Source organism: Pecten maximus, chromosome 7 (genome assembly GCF_902652985.1).
Source record: "Pecten maximus chromosome 7, xPecMax1.1, whole genome shotgun sequence".
Taxonomy (NCBI): Eukaryota; Metazoa; Mollusca; class Bivalvia; order Pectinida; family Pectinidae; genus Pecten; species Pecten maximus.
Window position 1 is genome coordinate 34124300 of NC_047021.1, and position 27943 is coordinate 34152242.

At 35.2% G+C, this 27943-nt stretch overlaps 1 protein-coding gene across 2 annotated transcripts in view; it reads right to left on the reverse strand.

Annotated features, from left to right (window-relative positions):
• LOC117330666 (potassium voltage-gated channel protein Shal-like) overlaps window positions 1–27943 on the reverse strand; it is a 78991-nt gene that overhangs the window by 8210 nt on the left and 42838 nt on the right. Inside the window, exons 2-4 of one of the 2 annotated variants that reach the window (XM_033889102.1) lie at window positions 7178–7340; window positions 3890–4072; window positions 1842–2015 (exon numbers count right to left, since the gene is read on the reverse strand). In XM_033889102.1, the coding sequence (XP_033744993.1) occupies window positions 1842–2015; window positions 3890–4072; window positions 7178–7340 (520 nt within the window). The remainder of the gene's footprint in view (window positions 1–1841; window positions 2016–3889; window positions 4073–7177; window positions 7341–27943) is intronic. The other variant, XM_033889103.1, reaches the window with a different exon arrangement.

The following is a 27943-nucleotide window of genomic DNA, read 5'->3' on the forward strand; positions in this document are numbered from 1 at the left end:
ATTTCAAATATAAAGCTGAACATATGTGTTGTTCAGTTCGTTCCCTAGTATGTAGTTGTTTGTCTCTTCTTATTTATTAGCAATCATATAGTGGAGCTTATCATTTCATCACTTCAAGATTTTCTCACCGTAAATGACCTTATTTTTTCTCCAACCTTAATCAATGACAATTGGTACAAAGCAATATTACCCTCCCTAACCCGTAACAGCTTTCCTATAGTTATATATAAGCATTATCCTTCCACCTCTAGTGCTGTTAACGCAATGGATGACTCTCCCTCCAAACCCGTAACCCATCCCTACCCCCTTCCCCTGTTGTTGTTTCACTATCACACCTCATTGTAACACTCCATTAGTTAATATCTCCGTCCTGACACTTATTACCGCCATTGACTTAATGGAAATACCTCTCCCTAAACTCTTTTTCTCCGAGTCATCCGAATGCATGTCTCCTTCCTATCTCCTATTGACTAATGTCATTGATATGATGACGTATTTATGTACTGCTGAACACTTGATTCAGTGTAAACTGTGTTCCCTGGTAGCATATTTCTTCCTGTCAATGCCACAACGGAATGTAACATTTGTGTCTCTTCTGCATTGTTCTTACCGTTAAGTATACAGAGGGACGTTTCACCTTCTAGTCTCCGTCTTGATGTAAGCTTATATACACCTGTCTGCAAACGGTGTAATCTCAAATCTGTCAAATACTTACCTTTTTGGGCGGGCAACATTAGAACACATATTGCCTTAGTTCCTCTCGTCGCTTAGAATTAAGTTTGAATGAATATCTACACATACAAAAAATGTAAATTCAGTTGAACTCCTCGCCTTGATGGTTGTTTCAACGCAAAGATTAAATGTCATTGTTAATCTCCCAGCTACGATACCATAGTCACATAATTGGATTAAATAAAACCCATTCTTTCATTCCTTCATAATTTTAATTGAACCATCGGATTTCACTCATTTTTCAAAATAAAAATTCAAATTTCAATTTTCTTAGAAATAGAAAATAGAGCTTAAATAATAATAATGATAATAATAATACATATCCTCGTTATTACCCAAAATGGAGTAAGGAATACATGGGCTATAATACTATTGAATTAGTGTTTACTCAAAATAATTGAAAATTGCTAATCCACAGAAATTTAATCAAGGAAGTATTAAAACCAATTTTGAAAGTAATATTTCAAACATATGATAAGAATATGAAAGAAATTCTATTGTAATATGTAAAAAGAAATAATTTGAGTGAAATCAAATGCATAATATAAAACTACCAAAATTGCATTCCTGGTTAAGAAAAAAACGTGCTGTGTTAATTTAAATACTCGATCATTGATTAAACTAATGACCGAAGTACAACAACAGCGGTCAACATGCATTAAACCGTACAGAAGAAAATACACAACGACGAAAGGTCAGGAAAGAGGAAAAAGTCGTGCTGTTACAAGGCACGCCATGGTGTTAGTCATAACGCAGAAAACCAAGTCAACTCATTGCAGATGTAAACATGCAAAGCGGATGTCGATCTAACTTGTTAAATAATGACGAAAACATAAATTTGACATCTTCCAATCTTAGAGGGAAGAACTAAAGATAATTTTACTCCCTCGGGGTGGTTCCACCCGCTTTTATAAGGAGCAAGATGAATGTTGATGATGTTTAACTACGGAAATAAGTCGGCAAACTTAAGGGATGAAAATAATAGCCGCTCCCTAGACAACGTGCACGGCAATCACACCGGATGTCCCCATTGTCTGATAGACGCAGAAATAAACCAGTTTGAAATAAGTAGAAAGCGAGGACGATATTTCGTCAACATATTTCCTTACCTTACTTACTAAATACCTCCGATGTGATGAGAACCTACGAGCGCAACAGCCAGTACTTCGCCCTTTGGGATCCAGGGAAGCCAATGAAGGATCCGGGGAGGGCGGGGGTGTCTCCGATGGCTTATTCGTAAGGGCTCCGTTAAATGTCAGTTCTATATCGCCGAATTCACGGTCCTACAAAAGGGCACATTGGTTCTAAAGTTGCCTGGGCCCTAACTTTGATTTGGGAAATTAAAACTCTTTGTTGATACCCAGGTGATTTTGTACTCGTAAACGTGTATTTTCTCTTTAATGTTCAAGGAAGGCCAACGCATCCTCCTCAAAAAGCAACATGGTTTCACATATTGCTGCATCTGGGATAGTAATAATGAATCTTAAGGGTGTCTAACCTCAAAAAGATGTGAGTACAGTGGAGCCTCGTAAGTCTAGCAACCTTTCCAGGAACAAGTCAGTGAAACAGCTGTATGACTGAGCCAATTATACATGGCCAACTTAACGTACAAAAATTAACGGAGACTGGTCACTGGAATAACGAGGCTCCTCCGTTGTTGTATTAGGTAAGAAAAATATACCACAAGTTATGTGTTATTATCACATTCCGAGGTGGCAAAAGAGAAAAATTGACAAAGTGAAAATACATTGCTGGTATTTTTTGTTTTGTCTTAAGTAGACTGACACGATTGGCCCTACTTGAGAATTAAAAAAAGTGCAACGGACCTAAGAAGGTCGCACAAAATACAATCAACATTTGATAAATGTGAAAAAAATGTTTATAGGAAAAAAGTGTGATAGATATGTAGTAAAAAAAGAAATATCGATTGAATTGAACAGATATAGTTTTTATAAACCCAGTTATAGTCTCCGTGAGAGATGAGTTGATCTAATGATAGCCGATAAGTCAGTATAGATCTGAATGCTGGATTTCTACAGGGATAATAAGCAGCCGTTATAAGCGTATATTAAATACTAAGGGAGTCACTTGGAAACATCTAGGCGTACTATTCGTTTCTACTCAATTCTACTACCGTCCTGGAGATTGCATTTGATGGAGGAGCTTTCGTTGGCCCATACATATGTCAGTACGTTAGTTCATTCTTAATATAAACATGCAAAAGTGCAACGATCTTTGAAAGATTTTCGACAATATTATGAAACAGTACACCTTATTTGGTATATTTTGGAATCATTTTTGGATTTATTTTAATGTTCATCATTTAACGAATTTCATTTATAGAATTTTCATAATGGAAAGATAATTTAGAATAATTAATGACAATACAAACTATACACATAATCATATCATGCGTTTTCTTCGTTCACTTAAACGGTTAGTACTAAATGATTGTACACTCCAATCATATATGCATTCTCAGGTGGATGTTTGCCTGTGTAAATATACATAGATATATACGGAACGAAAGCAAGAAAAGACAAGCACTCCGTAGGACACATTTGCAAGGAAAGGGATCAAGATTTCAAAACGACGTTGCTGAAATATATATTTATTCATCACCCTCTTCTTGTTATGACATCTCACCAACGTCATTCTGCTGCTCCCCCTCCTCCTTCCCCTAACACTCAAAGACATCACCCATAAGCCAGGAATAAAGTGCGGTATACATAACGCATTTCATTTCATGAGTATATGGTTATTATGAGAAGTTGTAATTAATATATAGTTCAACAATATGCACGTAAATAACATGTACTGTACAGGAAAGCGGTGATTAAATTTTATTTTTAGAATGCGTCATTAAAGATGATAGAAAGATAAGTATGTTCTATATCCACAGATTATCTACTTTACTACACAAAGATAGAGAACATTTTGCCAAACACGTTAATATTTTACAATATGATTGTGTAAGATTTGCACGTGAAACGATATTCTACTAAATATCATATAGTAATGGTTAGCAGGCATTATTCCATGCAATATACGTGTACATGAACTATAATATATATGGCGCACATTTCAAGGCAGACTGGGTGTTATTTGGGAACGGACTGCAGTCCAGCGCCATTATATGGCGCTATGGTCGACCTACCGTGGTTTTCTCTAGACAATGCAGTAGATGATGGTGTTGCATCTCTAACATATTCTGTTTACTATCGTCTAACTCTACGCCACTTTCTCTTGCACGTCTTGCTTCCTCTGCTCGCTTCTTGCTATGGAGGAATGCTGCCCCACTGGCCTTTTTAGCCATGTGGATACGAGCCTGTCGTGCTTTCTGTAAACAAGTGAATATTATAAAACTTCTAAGATAACCGATTAAGGTCAAAATTACAACAATGTATTAATATTCCATTCATTAAAACACAATAAAAGTAGAAGGAACAAGACCAGAAACGTCACAATTGTCTCTAACGATAGTTCAAATTTCATTCACAATGTAGATTCACATTTCATCCGTTTTTACCAATGAATGGAACACGTTCAACGAAACAGAATTAATTTGAAAATATTTGGTAAGTTGTTAAGGATATTTGTTATTTGAAATCTAACCGGTGCAGAACTGTACGATATGTCTCAGGGCATTCTATTGAACATTGCTTTTAAATCAACTAGAAGATAAAAGCGTTTTTTCAAGAGGAAGTCAAAATGCTCTCAATCATTCAGATAACAGACTAAATTGATTTCTAATCGTTCGAGCAGTACAATATACATCACACCTATCCATGGCAAAGAGTGGATAATTGACAGCTTAGATAGAAATTATATTCGAAAAATTTATATATAAGATTTCTCAGCCTTCAATATTAACTGATGTATAACTATTCTTTTCTATATAAACGACTTAATGATGATCACCTCTATACATAGTAATGTGCTGTCATCTTCTATATACTGAACCTGTTATATAGTAATTCCTTATATTTCATCTTTAGAAAATAGTGTATAAATATTCATGTAAACTACAGTATTAAACACCTTTTATATGTGTGTATATATCATTTTATAAGACTGAATATATATAAACTACCTTAGAAATCCTTTTTATGAAGTCTTAACTTTACACTTCTTACTACTTTTCTTAGAACAATAAAGTCATGACTATAGTCCTATTCAGAAACTGTTGACTTCTTATGCGGAATACCGGGGTATTGGTATGTGGATTTTGAAAACCACCAGATCTTTTGGTTAATCTTGAACATCCGCTCCTAAATAATGTTAATTCCAAGCGCTCGTTCTCTTTTAATGTAAGATTTTCTTTTCCAAGAACGGCGATATAGTACATTTTTGAAAACTATGATAAGCATGATGATTTCGATTCCTCAGTTGTTAATTTTCCGTTCCTAGATAGTAACATCTCTCCACCCCTAACGGTGTTAACATATCCAAGTTGATTCGATATTCAAGGCCTTGTTCCAATTATCTAACGGGGAAAATAACACAAGGTTTCGAGAGTTACAGGTTGAAGACTAAGGAAAAGTGTAATGGTCGACATCATCATCTAATTTGTGAAATATTCTATTTCTTTGTGCACGGATTTGACATAGATTTGTATGGTGGGTGTCGTTGATTTGACCTAGATTTGTATGATGTGTATTGTTGATTTGACCGAGATTTGTATGGTGGGTATCGTTGATTTGACCTAGATTTGAATGGTGGGTATCGTTGATTTAACCTAGATTTGTATGGTGGGTATCGTTCATTTGACCTAGATTTGTATGGTGGGTATCGTTCATTTGACCTAGATTTGTATGGTGGGTATCGTTCATTTGACCTAGATTTGTATGGTGGGTATCGTTGATCTGACCTAGATTTGTATGGTGGGTATCGTTGCTGAAGCAGAAGACGCTTACTCTACCGGAACATCTGGTTTTATTATCCTGGTACTATGTACTATAGTCTGTATGCAAATCCACTTTTTTGTTGATATTTTGCTCTCGTTTAAACGATTTTGAGTTTAAATGATAAAATGGTTTGTATGTCGGTGGTTTTTTTAAATCATTAGAATAATACATGCACGTGTGTATGCAATGAATTACACCATATTGAACACAAAAAAAGAAGTCGTTTAAATACGACCGTAGTTCTAATCACCAATCAAAGAAACGAACGAAAGAAATATTTAAAAGGATTCCTTTGATAAACCCAGATGTCCCGAAGGGGTAAGCGTCTCATGTGACATCAATGACATTCGAATGACACGTTCTAAACGAGAAGGACCGTTATTGTGACACGGAAACCACCATATTTACTGGAAATAAATATCCAAATATGGACTTAAACCAGTGTTCTGAGTACGTCTGTAAGCATTCGACATCGGATACCGAATCAACTACGACATGTAAATCGAAGAAGCTAGTGTTCAGAATCGGTCTAATAGATAACAAAGCAATAACACAAGAAAAGGTCTAATTGTTTGACTTTAGCGTAAAACTATAGAAAAGTTTGCCACAAATAATCTTGCCCGAGTTTCCTCTGGCCTTGATACCATGTCTGGTGTAGGGCCCCTACACCAGACATATGATGTCAGAGTCAGAGGAAACTTGGGCCAAGAAGAATCGTACCGATTGCTCCTGGCCAAGACATCCTTTTGGCAAACTTTTATATCCCTGATTGCTCTGTCTTTTGAAATTTTCCAATGTTACAGGAATGAGTGTGTGCACATCTCCTTACATAGGTTTACCTGTATTTATGCAGATTTACTTTTTTAGGTGTCTTGCAACTTTTAGACCGTTAACATTACTGAACATTTCTATAAGAACGCTGTATGTAGCTGGTTTGTTTTGCTGTATCTTTTCGAATTCTTTGTTAAATGCTATTCAGCAACGTGTGTATTTTGAACCTTCCTAGGAATGCTCTTTGTTGAATTAAGTTAAAACCCATACATGCATACACGGGAATTAGAATAATTGTATCCTGTTTTTCCCCAAAGGGACACCGCCGTTTATTTATAAAACATTAATTGTATCGGTCTGAGGATGATCCATACTAAATTAAGTTAAATTCTCTTTATTCATACTTAAGGAATAGTTTTTGTTAAAAATATTAACATTACTTTCTCTTTAGGGACCAATCGGCCCACATCAGTGAAGAACGATTTCCTTTGAAAGACAATGGATTGTCTTCTCTCTGGAACACTTCCTACCAGACTACCTTAGAGATCGGTCGTTCTAGATTTGGTGCGTATTTCATAGTATTCCAATCTGTCAATTCGTCGATAGATCATTGACTTTTGGTCGTTGACCTATACGCACTTATGTCAAGGTAAGTTAAAATCTAATACCAAAGTTCCAGCACAAAGACAAATCCAGAAACATTGCTGTACTTCATTGATCTTAGAAATGGTAAACAACTTGAATTCTTGTATGCAGTGTTGACTTACCTTTTGTGCTTTGCGTTTGTCGGCTCGCTGGTTTTGATGGTAGATTCTGCTAAAGTTAGATACGATAACGGGAACAGGTAAGGCGATAACAAGAACTCCACTCAATGAGCACACACCTCCTACTACCTTACCGGCTATGGTCTTGGGCACCATATCACCATAACTGTAATGACGAAAGGTCAACGATTACTTATCACATATAGATCAATAGCAGCTAGGGTCAGTAAACTACCGCTACATGATGCTGTATAACACAAATTGAAACCAAATCATTTTTGCTGATATATATAATTTTCCTTTAGTCGAGCATATTTGTAATAAATTGATGATATTCAGCGGTTTTGCATTTATCTTTTACATATATATTGTGTATGACAGATACATATCAGGAGTGTGAGGTGAGGCATAGGTAGAATATATCGCTACATTCTATTATAGGATTCAAAAGTTGATATTCGATTGGAACGTATTAATGATATATATTCATCATATTTTATAGTGTATGCAATGGGACAAAATGTCACTCCATCAAATAAATTGTGATATATGTTTCAATAAAAGCGTACAAATTCGTGGCATACTATAATGACGTCAGGCCAAAAAATGTACGCTGTTTGAACGCTAATAGCTATGCCATTCAGTCTTTTTCTGTAAGCAATATTAATTTACACATTTTGGCGGTTAACTTATTTTGTGCGCTTTTCACATTAAAAGCCTTCTGCTTAATTATGTTTTGGTGTATATACTGTATATTGTTTTCAGCGGCAAATACTGTGAACGCGCCATTTACCCATTCCGCTCAACTGGCAATGCACTTGAAGTTGAAAACATATATAACCATATGTCGACAGTATCTGCTTGGGCTTGTAATCAATTGTGTAGTTTTGTTAACACAATAGTGTGGTCGTACATTAACTATCCATCTACCGTTTCTTAATCTTCCTATGAACCGGAAATATGTTTCATGCAATGAATAGAAACTATCGTTCTGATTGGTCAATAATAAAAGTAATATTTTCTCATTAAAATTTATGTTGCTTTAATAACTATATGTCTTAACATCAAAATGTTTTATATTAGATTGATATAATCAAATTTATCATCTACAACAGTGTCTACACTTGTATAGTCTATCACTTTTTACATAAAACTCTAAATTATGCATCCTTTTCCCCGATGTTCTATGCTTTATGTTTATTTATACATTACCGCTCATGAACACGTGCTGACAGTGGATAAATTATTCGGCCGAGCAGTTTTGATATTTGATATAACGTACCTGGTATACGATGTTGTATAAACGTTTCCCTGTCTTTATGAATAAATGGTTAATTAAAATGACTTGTGTAATTGTGGACGAGTATATTCTGACTGAGAAGGTGCCCTGAATAATCCTATAAAAGTATCCAGTGTGAGCAATGCGACATAAAATAAACAAGAGGCGAAATCATATTCTCTATAAACGAGAGAATATGCCTCGCATACAAAAAGTGGCATCATGCTATGACACGAGAAGTAGCATCAAGCCCCAACAAAAGAAGCAGTGATATCAGGTCCCAACACAGTAAGCGGCTTCAGGCCCCAACACAAGAAGTGGTATCAAGCCAACATGCACGATACAGCATCATACTCTCCACAAGGGGCGCCATGATCCCCAAACAAGAGCTGGGTTCGTGCTTCACCACAAATGGCGCCATCATGTTCCGATACCAAAACTGGCATCGTGCCCACACTGTAAGAAGTGCCATTTTGATCCCATACAAGGACTGGCATCATATTTCCCACGCAAGAAGTGTCATTATGTCCCGATATATGGATTGACATCATATTCTCTACACAATAAGCGGCATCATGTCCCCATACAACAGGTGACATCGTGACCCCACTCAAGAATAGGATAATGTCCAAACACAAGTTGCGACAGGCATTATAATCTCCATACAGAAATAACGTCATACAAGAGTTTATATGTCTTTTACATTATAGATGTTCCCAATACAAGACATGACGTCATATCCTCATTTTAAGATGTGACGTCACATCCTCATTTCAAGAGGTGGCGTTATGCCCTCCATTCAAGAGTTGACATATCCATATATACAAAAGGTGAATTGTATCCTCACACAGGTGTCAGCATCATGACCTTCAGAAAAAATGATATTTGGTTTCAACACAATGTTTGCCTCATCGCCTCCATACAATTGGTATTATGTTCTGGCGTGTTAATGCCCTACGTTAGAGGAAATGTAGGGAATTGTGTCAACAATAATCATTAAATGTGTCCATCTACTGATCTAGGACAGCACAGAACGAGGATTACTCTTAGCCGAGCTTTAGCACAGTATTTGTTTGCAAGTCATTCAATTTCTGTACATTTTGTTGTTAGAAAAAATAGTAATCATCATAAAAACTCACTTATTTGCAAGGTTATTACTTTCTAATTACTTAACCAAACACACGTTTAGCATGATTGTGAAGCGAAAAAAAACGTAATTGAATATTTCGTCACTAATATACGACTACTGATTTGCTAGCGCAATGCCAGTATTGGTCTATGGTAATACAGTGTAGGAAAAATATATATACTTGATTTATCTTTGATGAAAATTGCCAAAGTTATGTCAACTTATATTAATCACGCTTGTTGGCCCGGATGGAAGCCAGTGAGGGCTCTAAGTGTGGGAAGAAACTTGAGTACCCGAAGAAAACCCACATGGTCAGAAGACAGGTGACCCAACGCTATTCACCGCCTAGGTGAAAGGCAAATGTGCTACCATTATACAACCCGACCACCAAGTGTAGGAGTAATATTAAGGAATCCTTATTCATTGAAATATAATATAAAAATACAGGCAGTACCTTTCAGCTACCTCTTATCGATAAGCATTGGACATTAGCACCATGACATAGACCTCCGATCAATAATACATACAGTCAATCTTCATGATCTCTGATTTAACTCGAAGACACTGTTAAAATCTCATTCCCCCTCTACTTCTAAACCTGTTTATGCATTCCCTAAAATAGACAGGAAGTAAGGCTGACAAGCGTTACAGAATTTCTTACAATTTTGTCAGGTTAGCTTAATCAGAAATGATTTTATCAGAATTTTGAAATTGATGTTAAACTGTGATTTTCCCAATCACTAATTGTACAATTGAGCCCACATGTAATTAAGTACAACAGCACAGGTTGGGTAAATACGTCCTCCAACAGAAGTAAAACTGCTCCAAATGACAAGCAAGTTTTTGTTTTTGCATTAACACGGACACAGTTTCTTCAGTTTCTGATGGTCAAAGAGGAGATTTGTATAAGCGATACAAATACTAATGATCTGTAGATCAAGATCTTCCCGGAGAAGTCTTGTAAACTGATGGATAATGGTGCATGCATTTCATGCATTTCATGCAGCTTGGGCAAAATGAAAGCTCTGAATCTAATATCCCAGCAACAACGCATAAAGACGGCGTCTTATCAAACAGAAATTCCTAACACTCGCGGCGGCTGGGATGCTACTAACAAGAAAGGTAATGCTAACATGTTTGAAAACTAAATTGATCATGTTTTCTTAAAATGTTGCAGTGCAGTGACCAATTTTGTTAGGAGTGTGAAATACTAATATGAGAAAATGATATTAATGTAATAACTGAATCACGCGGTAGTTAATCAAAAATGTCTTTTTCAAAATGTGCATATATTGTATATCCAAAATAAAACAGTTCCGCCATTAATCCAGTTTTACGGGGGGAAATACAACACGTGCAAGTTCATTTCTGTCTAGAGGTCCAATCTTATGTTTCTATTATTTTGCCAATAAAAACACACATCAAGATAACTCGATTATGATAGTATGATTAGATCTACTTGCCCCGTAAATGACGCAAAAGGTTCATGATCGTGAAAAAAGATGGGCATACTACTGGCATCGTGAAGAAACGAAATCAAACACTAATCTAACTAGGCATTTCGAAGTTTCTCTAGTCTTGGTTAACGTCATAAGATACAAACATTCAGGTGATGGGCTATGTAGGCAAAGAGGTTATATAATTGATAACAAAAATAACTAGGCATACGGTTCGATGAGAAATTATTTAAAACTCAAAACTAAATTGTACTCGAACAAAGATAATTTAATCTTAAATTCTTTCTCCTATGGTATCTGCCCCAGATGCTCATTTATTTGACAACACAAAGCATGAATAAATCAATCAATCAATCAATCAATATTTTTTCGACTCGTCCATTTGAAATCGTTTTATTGGATATTTGGATATCTTGTCTTGTTTACTTAATATTTATTATAGTCAAAATCTGTCTAGTTTCATTAAGAGGATAATCTGTAATATATCTACCAGTAATTCCTCTCTAAGGCCATATCATCTGCCCCCAAAGGGAGTCACACATCCTTCAATTACTCAAACGTGAATTGTCTACGCTCAGGGACAACTTCTGATCAATTTGTCAACAACCATTCCGCCGTCTTTGTCTCGTGGCTTATTTAAAGCCAAGTGACGGACGGCGCGTCAGACCCTGAACTCGAGTAACCCTTTTGTCACATGGGTTTAGAATATACCACTATATGGTATGCTATACAGAGGGGAAAGGAAATCAGTGTCAATACCGAGAAAGTCGGTACCATCAACCGCCGCGTCAGCATTATAAAAGGATGGCATCTACGGGAATATATTTCATCAGCAAACCACGAGGACATCATAACAAGGAAAGGTATTTAAGATAATGTGGCGAAAACTTACCACAAAGAATGTACTGTAGAGGAATATATTTCATCAATACGTGTTGTGAAGTTACGTTAAAATGGCATTTACATAAACACAATTCATCTGCACACCGTGGAAACAAAGTTACAAAAGGCGTAATAACTATTCAAAAGAATATATCTCGCCAAGAAACCAGAGTTGTTCCGGCACTTATAGAAATATGTACACATCGAAAGGCATTAAGGAATGTCAACATTAACATGAACCGTAGTTCTAATTCGAAACCAACACAAAACATGGGCAAAATTCGAAAGTATTAATGTAATGTACTACGTGGAGGCATTCGAAAAGGAAAAGGAGAATAGGACACGACATTTCGAAAGGGTAAGCGTCATCTACTTGGTCGAAGACGCCAGCGAATCTAGGTTAAATCCGGGTTAAGCCACATACACAGAATGAGAATTAGGGTGGTGACATAGGAACCACTAGGCATACATGTACCAACAGCATCAAATACGTATGACTTTATATCGCACAAGGACGAGTTTTAACTTGACTGAAAATTCGACAAGTATAATGAACGCTTTAAAACTATCCTTAAGATATCAAAGTCTTCATTGTATCAAAATTATGTTGTACATTTTATCAGCATCAACACTTTTGTGGTACATTGTCATCAATATAGCATTACCACGTCATCATTCTTGAGGTACACTGTCATCAAACGGGTAGTACAGAGTCCTGAATTAAGTAATTCATGTTTGTCACATCATCGGCACTTTTATGGTAAGTACAGTAGTCATCAATATGACAATGCTACGTCATCAGTTCTAAGGACATTGTATATCTGTCTTATCTACTCTGTAGAACCATATTTAACATATCAATGCTAATATCATGTTTTATAGCATATGGTTTATTACTTTTCCTTCAACCAATGTTAGTTTAAGGAAAAATATATTTCGTATGAATTTGCGTTAATTGTGTTAGCGCCCGACTAAGATTGAATTGAGATTGAATTGAGTCTTCCAGGAAGGAATTGCAGAGAATAGTTATGTTTAACGTTTTCTGACCAGTGAACTAGTAAATAAGATATAGTTCATGATGAACAATTGTGCTGATAGATTTCTGTCATTAATTAACCGCCAATTTGATCAGAAATAAAAAGAAATCGTCATGTTTTAGATTATCAGAAATCAGCATTGTACAACAAAAGGATTATGTTATTTCATTAAAACAATGAATACTGTACAGCTACATTATACAGACACTTTCATGGGAAAACTCAATTTTTCACGCCAGGCTAGTTTTATGACACAAAGGTGACTCAAGTTTGATGACATGTTTAGTATTGAATAATATATCAAAAGGGATGTATATTTCGTGACATACCTGACAGGTACCTCCGAAAATACTTCATTATTTTTTCAAGTAGAATCAAGTAGAGCAGAATCGAATGTTAAAATTGTATAAGTACTGTGATAGGATGGGTAGACTATATATATGTGCAGTTCCGGTATGTAGCTTTATACCGGTAGGTTGTAGTTCCGGTCGATAGACATTTACTGGTATGTTGCATTTCCATATTCATGTAGGTCGTTTCTGTCTATGGATCTATATACCGGAAGTCCGTAGTTCAGGTATATAAATGTATGCTGGTAGATTATTGTTTCGGTCTATAGATATATACCTGTAGGTTGTAGTTCCGGTATCGAACTATATACCGGAAGTTTGTATTTCCGGTCTACAGATATATAACGGAAGGTTGAAGTTCCGGTCTATGAATCTATATACCGGAAGTCTATAGTTCCGGTCTATATGTATAACGGTAGGTTGTACCTCCGGTCTATATATCAATATACCGGAAGTTTGTATTTCCGGTCTATAGACATATAACGGTTGGTTGTAGATCCGATCTACAGATATATAACGGAAGGTTGAAGTTCCGGTTTATGGATCTAAACACCGGAAGTCTGTAGTTCCGGTCTATATGTATAACGGTAGGTTGTACCTCCGGTCTATATATCAATATACCGGAAGTTTGTATTTCCGGTCTATAGACATAAAACGGTTGGTTGTAGTTCCGGTCTACAGATATATAACGGAAGGTTGAAGTTCCGGTTTATGGATCTAAATACCGGAAGTCTGTAGTTCCGGTCTATATGTATAACGGTAGGTTGTACCTCCGGTCTATATATCAATATACCGGAAGTTTGTATTTCCGGTCTATAGACATAAAACGGTTGGTTGTAGTTCCGGTCTACAGATATATAACGGAAGGCTGAAGTTCCGGTTTATGGATCTAAATACCGGAAGTCTGTAGTTCCGGTCTACAGTTTCATACCGGTAGATTTGCTGATTGTTCACTATGTTACTAGTGACCACTTTTAGCTACTGACCCTATGTGTCAATAGGCTCATCGCATTACACTTCTGGCGAGTCGGACATGTATGAAGGTGATATTACATAATTTGATTGTGTCTCATCTCGTTCTGGAAATGTCGACAGGGATAAAAAATGGAGCAATTTCTATTTAGGGCCCCCTGATAAGATTAGGCGGAAGAGATGACTACCTTGCTACGTTATCATGGGAGAACCACTACTCAAGCCCAACTCTCGCCAGGACCATCTACCATCATTTCAAAAGGTTAATGTAATTGCCTATCGATAAAAGCCTAAAAATGGAAATTCTTCGGCTGCCGAGTGGTATACCGTCAACACCAAAGGTATTGAATGTCTTGTTGGATGTGAAGTGAGGCCAAGACATTTTCTCGCTTAGCTTTTTACTGCTTATTTAATTACAAAAATTGTGTGTTTAAATGATCAATATGCTTAGGTGAAATTGCGTAGCATAAATTCTAAGAGAATGTTGTTCAATTAATCTTGTGTTATAGTACAGCTGTATATATTGAATTGCTTTACTTTCACTTCCATTTTACTTCATCAAGTAAAATCGTCATCAGCATGATCACACATTGTCCTCAGTACCTCAGTATATCCCTACCTCATCATCATTGTTTTCAAATTGTCATCGGTGTGACAGTACAGGCATGAATTATGTCCTACATTTTTATCTGCATCATCACTTTTGTGGTACATTGTCATCAATTTAGTAGTACCAAGTCATCGCTCTTGAAGTAAAATGTCATCATTTAGGTAATACAAAGTCATAATGTATCTCGTTCGTTTTTGTCACATCATCAGCACTTTTTGTGGTACATTGCTATCAATGTAACATTACCACGTCATCATTATTGAGGTAAAATTTCATCAGTAGGGTAGTACAGAGTCATGAATTATCTCGTTCATTTTTGTCACGTCATCAACACTCTTTGTGGTACATTATCAACATAACATTGCTACGTCATCAGTCCTCGATACATTGCCACATTATGACAGTTCAGAGTCATCATCATAAGGCATGTTGCATATCGACATCAGTCGAGCATTGCAACGTCATCATTTCTGTGGTATGGTGGTACATTGTCATCCCTTTTTACATTCATTTCCCACATTGTGCTTGCATAGTACATATCAGTGGAGTGTCTCCTATCCATGATATATATATATATATATATACCGAAAACTCAATAATACTGTACATCAGTCAATAGAATGGGCAGAAGCTGCAGCTCAGTGCGACATGATACCGCCATATTCTATAGAACGTGTATTATCTCAGTCAATACACAGGAAATATAGCTGTATTTCATTATGACACGATACCGTAATCATATATTGAACACAAATATCCTTCCATAGCATAGTATGGTAGAGCATTGTAAGCCAGTCGATTCACAAACAAATACGCCTGGTTGTAAATTATTGATTTTAAGTCGAAATTACACACATGACAGCAGAAACTGTGTATGTGTGTTATCACGCGAGGGTTCTAACTTCACAGATACATACAAAAACAAGACTACTTTAGATAAAACACTGACCGCCTTATACAGTGTACACTAATACACTAACCTCGAGTGGCCGCTTATTTAGAAGAAATAGTACATAAGGGTACATATGACACTGTGTTCATGTATTTTCATAATGAATTTTGACATTTTAATATTTACTTAGAAATGACGGTATTTTTTTTCATGTAAAATCGAACCATGCAGTCCCCATACTATGCAGAATGGACTTTCGTCAAAAAAGTCCAGAAATATGACAGAGAAATCCAAGGTTTTATAATTGACCTATATCTGTCGACAATCAAGGTTATGCACTAATATTCATGTCTTCCTTTTCTATTTCATCGGTACTAAACATATATCTGACGCGGTATATTGTATGGTGTTGAACTTTGTGACATCTATATGCTTACAGTAATACAATTATGGCCTTTGATTGAGGTCAATTGATGATGTGATCAACGAGAGAAAAGTAGTACTAACTGAATAATCTGATGCAACAAACTGAATTATGGTCTTCATTGCATTATTTCATCTTGGTGTCCTATTTACCAGAAAGGTATTAATCTGGCTAAGTGTTTTCCAACAAATATTACGAAAATTAACCTCAACATGATTAGCACAACATTCACCATATCGTCCAATAAAATAGCAGTTATAATACGATGATTTCTATGATTGTATTAAAAGCATTTTTGTTTTTAACAATTAAACTTAAGCGAAATTTGTAATTGGAGGAAATGAAATTAGAAACAAGTTATATTTTACGAACAATTAAGCTAACTTGTTTGCGCTGGACAAATAAATGAGACATCAATATACATACCTCTTGTATTGTAATAGTGTATAACTATTTAAAAATTCATATCTAAACAGCTTTATTCACATCATTCATTATAAAGAATTAGTCTAATGTTAAACAGAATAATAAAAAAAAAATTCTTGGAGACCCTCCAAGGCAACCAAGTATTGACAAAAGATATTTGAAAGATATTTCCATTGTTTCAAGACAAAAGAAATCAAACAGAATACCAGTATAAGTCAAATATATGTTCTACTGTTATTGCCACGTAATGTGCTCACCTAATGTTGTTTCCAAGCAATTCACATTGTTGTTTTGTCTCTTAAATGTCATGAAGGCAATTCTTTTCCTTGACCAACCATGGAGAAGTAAACAGAGCTCTCACGTGCCAAAGCACCATGTTGCTCCTCAAAATAAGCATTCCCTTGTTTCGTCATGAGTTTTTAATTAAACGGAATGTATACTGAGGATGTTAGCCTATTGCGTAGAACTGCCAATCTTATTTAAAGATCTCATTCCATGAGTTGAAGTACATCATGTCCCTCCTTGCAAAAACCCGACATTATTTCTATCCTTTGACATTTCAAAAACGGTAAACACGTTGCTATGGTGACCAGTTTATCTCATTATGACGTCACAATAACAAGACTTTTATTCCTCGCAGTAGACTTGACTGTATTATAGGTTGGTTAAGAGTAAACAATGCTAATAAATTTATTGTTTTCTAACACGGGGACTTATCATGCTTGTTTACTAAAAATTGTATGTGCTTACGTGAGAAAGTGTCATGTGTTTCAATCTCAACCTTTCCCTTAATGTTCCTGTTTTTCCTTAATGCCATCATGCATTACAAATGTCTATGTCAACAAATCTATGAGATACCACATGCAGGTACTTACATTTCCATATTATATTATATTATTAATTCAGCATAAGTGTTTTATTAAGGTCCTATTTAATGATAGCCTCTTGTAAACAACACTGCTGTTTTCTCAAAACAGATCGAATTGTACACTCAGAAACAACAAAAATCTACGTTTCACTAAATTTATTTTGGTATAAAGTGACATTTACTATATGATATATAATGATAATTACTATATGATTTAGAAAGACATTTACTTTAATGATTATATGAGAATGATATTTACTATATAATATAGGATGATATTTACTATAATGATTGTGTGAGAATGATGTTTACTATAATGATTATGTGAGAATATGTACTATAATGATTATGTGAGAATGATATGTACTATAATAATATAGAATGATATTTACTATATGATACAGAATGATATCACGTGCAGTGCACAAAACAACTAGCTGAATTGATGTTTGCCATCGATTAGTTTCCACAGATGCATATAACGAATACTTTTGTGTTGATAAAGATCACTCCAGGCGGATATTGTTGTGTGTATATATAAAGATTATTTAAGATGCAATATTTCGTAATGCTCGATACATATATATTGTTCGAAGTGAAATATCTTTAAATGCATATGTCATACTTCCTAATACTGTTGTAGTATTTCATATAAGGATAATTAAGTATTGCTGTTTATATAGTGTTCAATATGGACAATGCCATATTGTCATCAAAACAGCTTTTAATATGGAATAGTTCATATTGATGTGTATATAATGTGTTTAATATGGAATGTTCCATATTGATTTATTTCATCAGATATAGCGTTTAATATGGAATAGTTTATATTGATGTGTATATAATGTGTTTAATATGGAATGTTCCATATTGATTTATTTCATCAGATATAGCGTTTAATATGGAATAGTTTATATTGATGTGTATATAATGTGTTCAATATGGAATGTTCCATATTGCTTTCTCTCTAAACATTTATATTGTGTTAAAGGAGAAATATAATTCCCCTTTGCTAGTGTTCAATTGTGGGATATTTCATATTTTTGGAAGTCTTTTCACTGTTCTTTTAGAATTATCAAAGAAGTACTTTTCCCCCGCAATGCTGACAATCTGTTTCCAGGTTTTCTCTAAGAAAGTGCCTGCATTTTATTTGATGTTTTATCGAATTGGGGCAGCAGCGAAGGACATGATTCAATACCCTTGCGTTTATGAATTTCCGGTATTATGAAACCGGAAATGAGTCTATTAATCAAATCAAACAGCATTATTAAACAAGCCTGCTGGCTAATTTTGTCATTTTAATTATTGAAAAATCAAATAAAGCTAAAAAAAATAAACCCCAGAATACCCAATGGAACTATTAATGTTCTTATTAATAAATAGCTTAAAGTACAGTTTAACACTGTCAATGTTCATGTGCACCAAAATAATAAAACAACCCTTCTTTTATTCAGATTTATTGGTAACTGCCATACAAAAAGAAATAACATAACTATTAAAAAAACTTGTAATATAATATGATGTTTGTATCTACAACTGTAGTCATTAATTTCTTAAGCAACTATTGTGACGTCATGAATAAATGACATCACAGGACTATATTGGTAGAAAAAAATGTACTGTATGTGTATAAATTCTTTTATGAAATCATATAATCTGCTGATGAATTAGAGTTATAGTATCAATAGAATATTGAATTTGTGTCAATGTAAAGTGAAATTGATTAGACGTGATACATAATTCCATATATCACTCGCCTTAAGACTCGTGACTCGTTATATATCATATCATTAAACGCTCTTAATGGATTTCGTATTATGTTGCGACCATGCAAGATTTCTTTTTATACAAACTTATTAGTATTGCTTGTTTTAAGGCCTGTTTTCACTAAAAGTAATGTCACATTCAAAACCAGGTCAAAGGTCAAAACTACGCATCAGATTATTGTTTAACAGGTATACTTTGTGATAAAATGGTCACCATAGTTACCACAACAATTGTATACCCAGCAGTGATGCCTAATGTAACTCACACTATTGACTACTGTGAGAATAACAAAGAGCTAATTTTATCTCTGTTTTATCTCCAGTGCTTACTTAAACGTATATCTAACAAGCAAGTACAGCCCGGCATGTTTACTATGCAATAACAAGTTATCGGAGTTTTGTGTAAACAACTTCATGAAATAAAACGAAATAAAATACAGAATCTGCAACAGATTTAATAGTTTTCTTAATATCCATACAATATTCTTGATCTCTAGATTCTAATATCGTAATTCTTGATCGATGCAATAAGGTTAACCCCGTAAAATATGAGATACGAAAACAAAAACGATCATACTGTTTTCAATAACTCTCAAATTCCTGGAGATCAAACGCAGTGTGGAATTAAGATAAATTTCAATGATTTTTTTTAATAGAATGATATATAAATTGTTTGTATATTTGTTTCTTTCGAAAGACAAACCATCCTCAATATATAATCTAGTGTAGAGTTAAGATAACATGTAGACACGTTGTTTCACTTAATCTGTTACCTCTGCAGCAACCCAGGTCAATAGAATACACAAACTGGTTTGAAGTGATACTGGTATACCCTACACCAAGTCGTGTTGTGTACATGTGCCTTTTCCCAGCTATAATTAGCCTTTGTCAGCAGTGTAATTGATTACCCTTATATTCACATTGTCATACCGGATTTGTCTGTTTTACGTAAATAGTGCTAATGCATTCCGAATTACTGAAGCGTGAATTACGACCGATAGACAAAAAGGCTATATACACAAAGCGAAATGATATTCCTGATAGTTTTTTTTATTTTATGTAACGTTATGTGGCAGTTATATATAGAACAGGGTCAATGAATATATTGCACGGCATGTTCTTAATTTATCTTTAACTGTGTATGAGTATAATTAATGATATTTTTCAAAGCTGATTTGTTTAACATCTCAAAGGCATTATTCTATGAGAGCAACTGTAAAAAAAACCCGGCAAACTGAGAATTTGAGGTATATTTTTATTATTAAACACAGCTGACGAAAGCATGGAACAACTTGAGAAACTTACAATAGGGTACAATCAATAGCCTTCAATATTAGGTCATGACAATAAAAGAACTGTTTATGATATTCTTTATTAGCTAATCCTAGATATTAAAAGCATTCATATTAAACTAATATTGTTAAATTTGTATGACATGTTTCGTCAATGATGCAGAAGACGCTACCCCTTCCGGAAGATATGGGTTAATTCAAATATGGCACTCATTTTATCGATTTTGACTTTGAATTGCGATTTTGTTTACATGTTGATATTCATTGTTTGTTTATGTAGAAGCGGTTACCTTTACTTGTGTGCTAATATCGATGAAAATATAGCGTCAAATCGCTGCTTTTCATGCAAAAAAAACCAAAACATTATAGTTTTCAACTAATAACTTGACCGAACACTATATTTTACATTGTATCAATAAACAGTTCATTGCCTGTTGTTATTAAATCACTTAAATGAGAATGGAGTATAAGTTATGTAAGGGGTAAACGAGAAGAAATGAAAGTGAAAATAGTGCAAGATGAGAAAGAGGCCTCCCGCCGAGGTGCTATTTTATAATGTAAGAGGGATAATTTCAAGGTTCCCAACCCTGCCATCTAAGATGCTGGAACAATTACAATTATTTCGTTTAAAACACTACTTCCGTCTTTTTTCATTTGCAGTAAGAATTATCTCGAAACTATAAAAAAAAGATCAAACGATTCACATTCTGTACAAATATTATGTGAAACAAAGCGTGTGGAAGAATAAGAGAAAACGGAAGAGCGTATAGAACACCGAAATGATATCAATGTAAAAGTATAATGCGTGAAAGTAAAATGAATGTGGAGAAAGATGCATGACGAGAAAAAGCCCTCCTACGAGAGGCCAATGTTACAACATTGCGAGAGGATAATGTCATCAACCTTCGCGATAGGACAATGTCACAACCTCGCGAGAGACAATGTCACAACCTCGCGAGAGGACAATATGTCACAACCTCGCGAGAGGACAATGTCACAACCTCGCGAGAGGACAATGTCACAACCTTGCGATAGGACAATGTCACAACCTCGCGAGAGACAATGTCACAACCTCGCGAGAGGACAATGTCACAACCTCGCGATAGGACAATGTCACAACCTCGCGAGAGACAATGTCACAACCTCGCGAGAGGACAATGTCACAACCTCGCGAGAGGACAATGTCACAACCTGCGAAGAGGACATGTCACAACCTCGCGAGAGACAATGTCACAACCTCGCAAGAGGACAATGTCACAACCTCGCGAGAGACAATGTCACAACCTCGCAAGAGGACAATGTCACAACCTCGCGAGATGACAATGTCACAACCTCGCAAGAGGACAATGTCACAACCTCGCAAGAGGACAATGTCACAACCTCGCGAGAGGACAATGTCACAACCTCACGAGAGGACAATGTCACAACCTCGCGAGAGGACAATGTCACAACCTCGCGAGAGGACAATGTCACAACCTCGCGAGAGGACAATGTCGCAACCATTATTAATTTATGAACTGTGTTTTGTCTGAATTTTTTTTAAATGTTCTGTCATACACGTATTATATTCAATATCAATATATTTATTCACCTAAATTAATGAAAAAGTACGAAAAATACTTTAACTTGAAACATCCTTTATCCCATTGTTTATTTACAAATATTGCTTTCCACGTGTGTTACTGTCAAGAAGTGTTGTAACGCTTTCACACCTCAAAGTAAACGCAAAAGACTATGGACTGGGGAATATCGAATCACTCACGAAGAAAATGTCAGTTGTTGGTATATTGTAAAACACTCAAGTTTGTAACATTTTATTTTTTTATCTCCAAAGTTATTTTCTATTTTATTTAAAGTCTTTTTCGTTTATTGTGATTGTTTTTGCTCGGAACGATATAATCTCAAAGCTATTCCATTTTACATTATCTCAAATGTGCAATATTTACATACAGTGCACAAGAAAACAAAATACATAAGCAATACGAGTAATCACCTGCATCGCCACTGGCGTTTTGGATTTAATTCAACTCGCCGGAACTGTACAAAATGTCATTATTTTTAGAATTCTAAAATAACTACAAGTGCATTAAGCTCTAAACATCGCAGACCTACTGCTAAAGATATCTAGTAAAACAACCCTAGAACAGCCGTAACTGTTTTAAATGGTTAATCTATGACGTGTAACATTCAATTTTCTTTGGGAACAAACATATTGGTTTCCGCTTATATAGTATGGTTTACTCACTGGAGCGATATCCCAAGGGAAGGAAGGTAGGGTAACCCACTAATTGAATTGAATATTATTATGATAGCTCTGGTGTGCATATTGACGGTATCGAAGATATTTACAACACATACATATTAATGTAGTTTGCCTCATAACTGGCACGGAATTGGCAATGATAAAGCAAGTGTCATAGCAGAAGACAATCATATGAAATCCATTATTGTATGGAAAGTAAATGTTGTGCCATCTCTAGGTATCGGCAGATTTCTATCGCTACCGACCGGAATTATTAACGGAGATGTTGAATAATCGTATCAACCAATCAGTTCTCTAAATCGAAAAAGCAATTCAGATGCTTCATTGGTTCCATTTCGTATTCCCGGGGTTGTGAATTTCCTTCGCCCATAATCGATAATTTCGTATTCCCGGGGTTGTGAATTTCCTTCACCCATAATCGATAATTTCGTATTCCCGGGGCTGTGAATTTCCTTCACCCATAATCGATAATTTCGTATTCCCGGGGTTGTGAATTTCCTTCGCCCATAATCGATAATTTCGTATTCCCGGGGTTGTGAATTTCCTTCACCCATAATCGATAATTTCGTATTCCCGGGGTTGTGAATTTCCTTCACCCATAATCGATAATTTCGTTTTCCCGGGGTTGTGAATTTCCTTCACTCATAATCGATAATTTCGTATTCCCGGGGTTGTGAATTTCCTTCACCCATAATCGATAATTTCGTTTTCCCGGGGTTGTGAATTTCCTTCACTCATAATCGATAATTTCGTATTTCCGGGGTTGTGAATTTCCTTCACCCATAATCGATAATTTCGTATTCCCGGGGTTGTGAATTTCCTTCACCCATAATCGATAATTTCGTATTCCCGGGGTTGTGAATTCCCTTCACTCATAATCGATAATTTTGTATTTCCGGGGTTGTGAATTTCCTTCACCCATTATCGATAGTTTCGTATTCCCGGGGTTGTGAATTTCCTTCACCCATAATCGATAATTTCGTATTCCCGGGGTTGTGAATTTCCTTCACCTATAATCGATAATTTCGTATTCCTGGGTTGTAAATTACTAACATCCATATTTGTGAATTTCGTATTCTCGGGGTTGTTAATTTCGTATTCCTGTTGTGAATTTCGTATTCTCGGTGTTGTGAATTTCATATTCCTGGAGTTGTTAATTTCATATTCCTAGGGTGGTTGTGAATTCCGTATTCTTGGTGTTGTGAATTTCGTATTCCCGAGGTTGTTAATTTCGTATTCCTGGATTTGTGAATTTTGTATTCCCGGGGCTGTGAATTTCGTATTGCCATAGTTGTTAATTTCGTATTCCCGGGGTTGTGAATTTCATATTCCATGGGTTGTGAATTTCGTATTCCCGGGGTTGTGAATTTCGAATTCAAGGGGTTATGAAACGTTTTCCAAGGGTTATTAATTTTAAATTCCTAGGTTTGTGGATTACAAGTATAGGAAACAACCGATCGATAGGCCAATGTACACACAGGTCGGTACGTGAGAAGACAAACACGTAGTATACATATATTATTACACAAACAGGTATAATACTGGGAGTATGGGGAAATGGACACAAGGCATGCCGTAGGAAAACTATTAGATAGCACAGTTAACATTGTAGTGCACGTTTTATAGTTAATAAACCATTTTCAATTAAGATAAGATATGTAGCCAGTATATTTGACACTTTCATTGCTATGGGTGTAATAAAAACACTATCTGGCGTAATATCCTGACGCCATACTTGTAAGATGTTGTATATCACAGATTTGACATTTCCAATTTTAAAGAAAACTTATCAAGGCTAAATACACGTTTCATTGACAATATGGTAGTTTAACTTATATATGTAGATTATTTGTTTTTCAACCTAATGATTTTTTCTGCGATTAGTGTAAATACAAGCTTGATAGGACCATAATGAATGGTTACTGGAAGAAGATCACGTGCGAGAATTGATCGCTAACTTGAGCTTCCGTAAAATACATAAAAGATTCAACCACACTGATAACAAGATCATAAATAGCTATAAATGTGCGTTGCCTTTGTGAGAGGAGCGTACGCGCTGATTGGCCTTTTAACCAGGCGTTAATCCCAATTTGGCTGTAGGATTCAGCATGTAACCTATTGTTAGAGTGAGGTTACTACAACGGCGCTTTCAAACATAAACTTGCTGGAATAATTAAAACACGGCAGTTCCCCAACATAAAACATGACAAGTCAATTTGAAATTGTTTATTAAAGCAATTTCATTTTGATAGTCAATATAAATTGTAACGCTTAAAAACGCAAAAAATAAGCCCAGAATACAACCGCCAAGTCTCCATCTGCTTTAATCTAGTTTATTCCCGCAAGGAGGCGTGCATGGCAATCTACATCATGACAACGTTTTGGTGAAGCGCGGCTTATTGAGTGCCGGTCTGTGTGCTATTTGAAGTGCTCTGATGCTATTTCCTGTAAAGCGTTAACCAAAATCCTGGCACTGATATAATTTCCTCGTACATGCCTATGGCATCACTAGCTTACAAAATAAGGGCTGCCAATGTGTGTGCCCAGGAGTATATGCTGACAATAGTCTGTGTTCTCCGGGGAGGATATCTGGAGCCACATCAAATCTAACAAAAGCGACAAGAAAACCATTACGCATAAAATGCTTCCTTGAACATCAATAGTCTACAATATTAAGATAACCGACATACGCTGTGTCAACGTTCTGTTAATTAGGTTTTAATCAAGAAGCATTCTTACAGTAAACTGTCTGTAAATAGTTCTTGTTTTTTCATCCGGTTACACCTCACTCCTGGAGAAGATGAATTATAAGACTTTCTTTCTTGTGAATGACGCTACTTGTTATTTAGCAAATAGTAATAGCAACAAGCCGCCAACAAGCCGTACGTTTATATCACACCACCAGCTCCTTAATAAAAAGTTAACAAGCAATTAAAGTGATGTCTTTTAAGAACATTCAATGAATATACTGTTATCTAATAAGTCGTTTGTAGTCTTTAAAAATCTAGCATTTGATAATAGAATAACAATTGATCTTTACGATGAAGTTAGACCTTGACAGTGTTAGTAGAAAAAAAGTCTATGTTAATGAAGCTCAGACCATAAACGGCACATGAGTTAATACATCACACGTAATTGTAGTAGATTATAGTGATGACGTTAGTCAGAGCTAACGGGGAGAATTAATTACGAATACACGGGGAATGCAACAGTTTTGCAGCATGTTTTATTCGTTGTAGCCAAAACGGATAGTCTTGGTGTGGTATTAATTAAACATTGCTATTCCTGGAGAGGATTTCACATATAATTCCACTTTACTCTTAATGAATGGCGGTCTCTACTGCATAATTACCCTATTGTTACTTTTATTGGAAATTCCAAATGCACGTGCGTTAACCAATATCCTGACCGATTTATATTCTATAGGAATATCTTCTATTCTATTTTTTTTAATTGCAATATTCAATTACAAAAATATATGTTTATTACATTATCACACTTTTTTAACAATATGGTCACAGGAAGGATTATAGAAAATGGATGAACGAAATACTATCTTGTGCAGAACTTTTCCCCCAGTATTTCGGAAAATAGTGTTAAGATACCTTAAACAATTGAATGTAATTTTATCTTGATACATTTGATAAGACGTTCTCCTTAATAAGCCAATAGGTTCACCATAGTCTAAACCCTAATATAAACCATAAAATAAACGAGACCATATTCTAGTCATGTATATTGTGTATTATGAATTAAAATTTTACTTTTGTGAAATAGAATAATTATTCATTTCCATTGACTTTAGTAACTGCATAATTATAGGGTGTGTTCTTTAGGTGTGATAGTTTTCAAATTGGAACACCAAAAGATTACTAGTATTACCTTTTCAATGTGTATTGTCAATGCTATATTGCCATTTCCATTTTTAATATTACTTTTCCAATGTGTATTGTCAATTCCATATTGCTATTTCCATTTTCAATATTACCTTTTCAATGTGTATTGTAAATGCTATATTGCCATTTCAATTATTATTATTGCCATTCAATGTGTATTGCAAACCTACATATCCATTTTAATATTACCATCTCAATGTATATTGTAAATACTATGTTACCATTTAATATTACCATCTCAAAGTGTATTGTAAATGCTGTATTGGCATTTTGATATTACCATCCCAATATGTATTGTTTATGCTATATTGGCATTTTAATAATACCATCCCAAGGTGTATTGTAACTACCATATTACCAACTAACATTACCATCCCCGTATGTAGTGTACCTGCTATAATGCCATTTAATATTTACCTCGTGTATTTGTTATTTCCTGGTTTATTGAGTTGAGAAAGAATCAATTCATTATTGTTCTCTGAACCAATATAACTGAACTTATTGATTAACTTCTTCTTTAAAAACTGTAATAAATCATTTACTCTTCACATCATATGTTTTCCTTCGTTATTATAAAGAAAACAATTGCACAAATTATACCCCATCTTCTATCCATAGAGGTACTTACAAGGATTAGCTTGGATATAGTTTTATGTTATGTTTTAATGACGAACTCTTTTCTGTTAGAAAGTACCAGCCAATCAAAAGCGACGTTACAAACAGTAATGCCATTTTACACGTTTTCGGCCGATACTATAAATTTCAAGCCAATAAAAACGCTTGTTACAAGCAAGATTGCATTGTGTATAAATAAATATTGTTTAAGTGTTCCATTCTTCCAAATTTACTTTTTTGAAAAAAGAAAAGAAAAGAAAATCGAGCTGGCATATCATATTACATACAAAAATTACCATATTTTCAACACAGATTGTTTGCAATGGAGTTCTGTGCTTATACTGTAAACCTGTGCAGTCTGTTGAACCAATAAGACGTTCAATTCGCGAGATCGACAAGATATACCAACGAGATACCGCCGTCCTGCGTATAGATAATCACAAGTCTATAACCTTGGATTGGTTTCTAGCGCCATGGCCTCCTCAACGAGTTGTGTTGTACACTCTGAGGGTGATAAATGCTGGCTCTGTTCAGAATTACATTGATTGGTTAATACCACCATCAGGTGATGCACTACTACCAAAAGCGGTTCCGCGTTCTACAAATGTCGT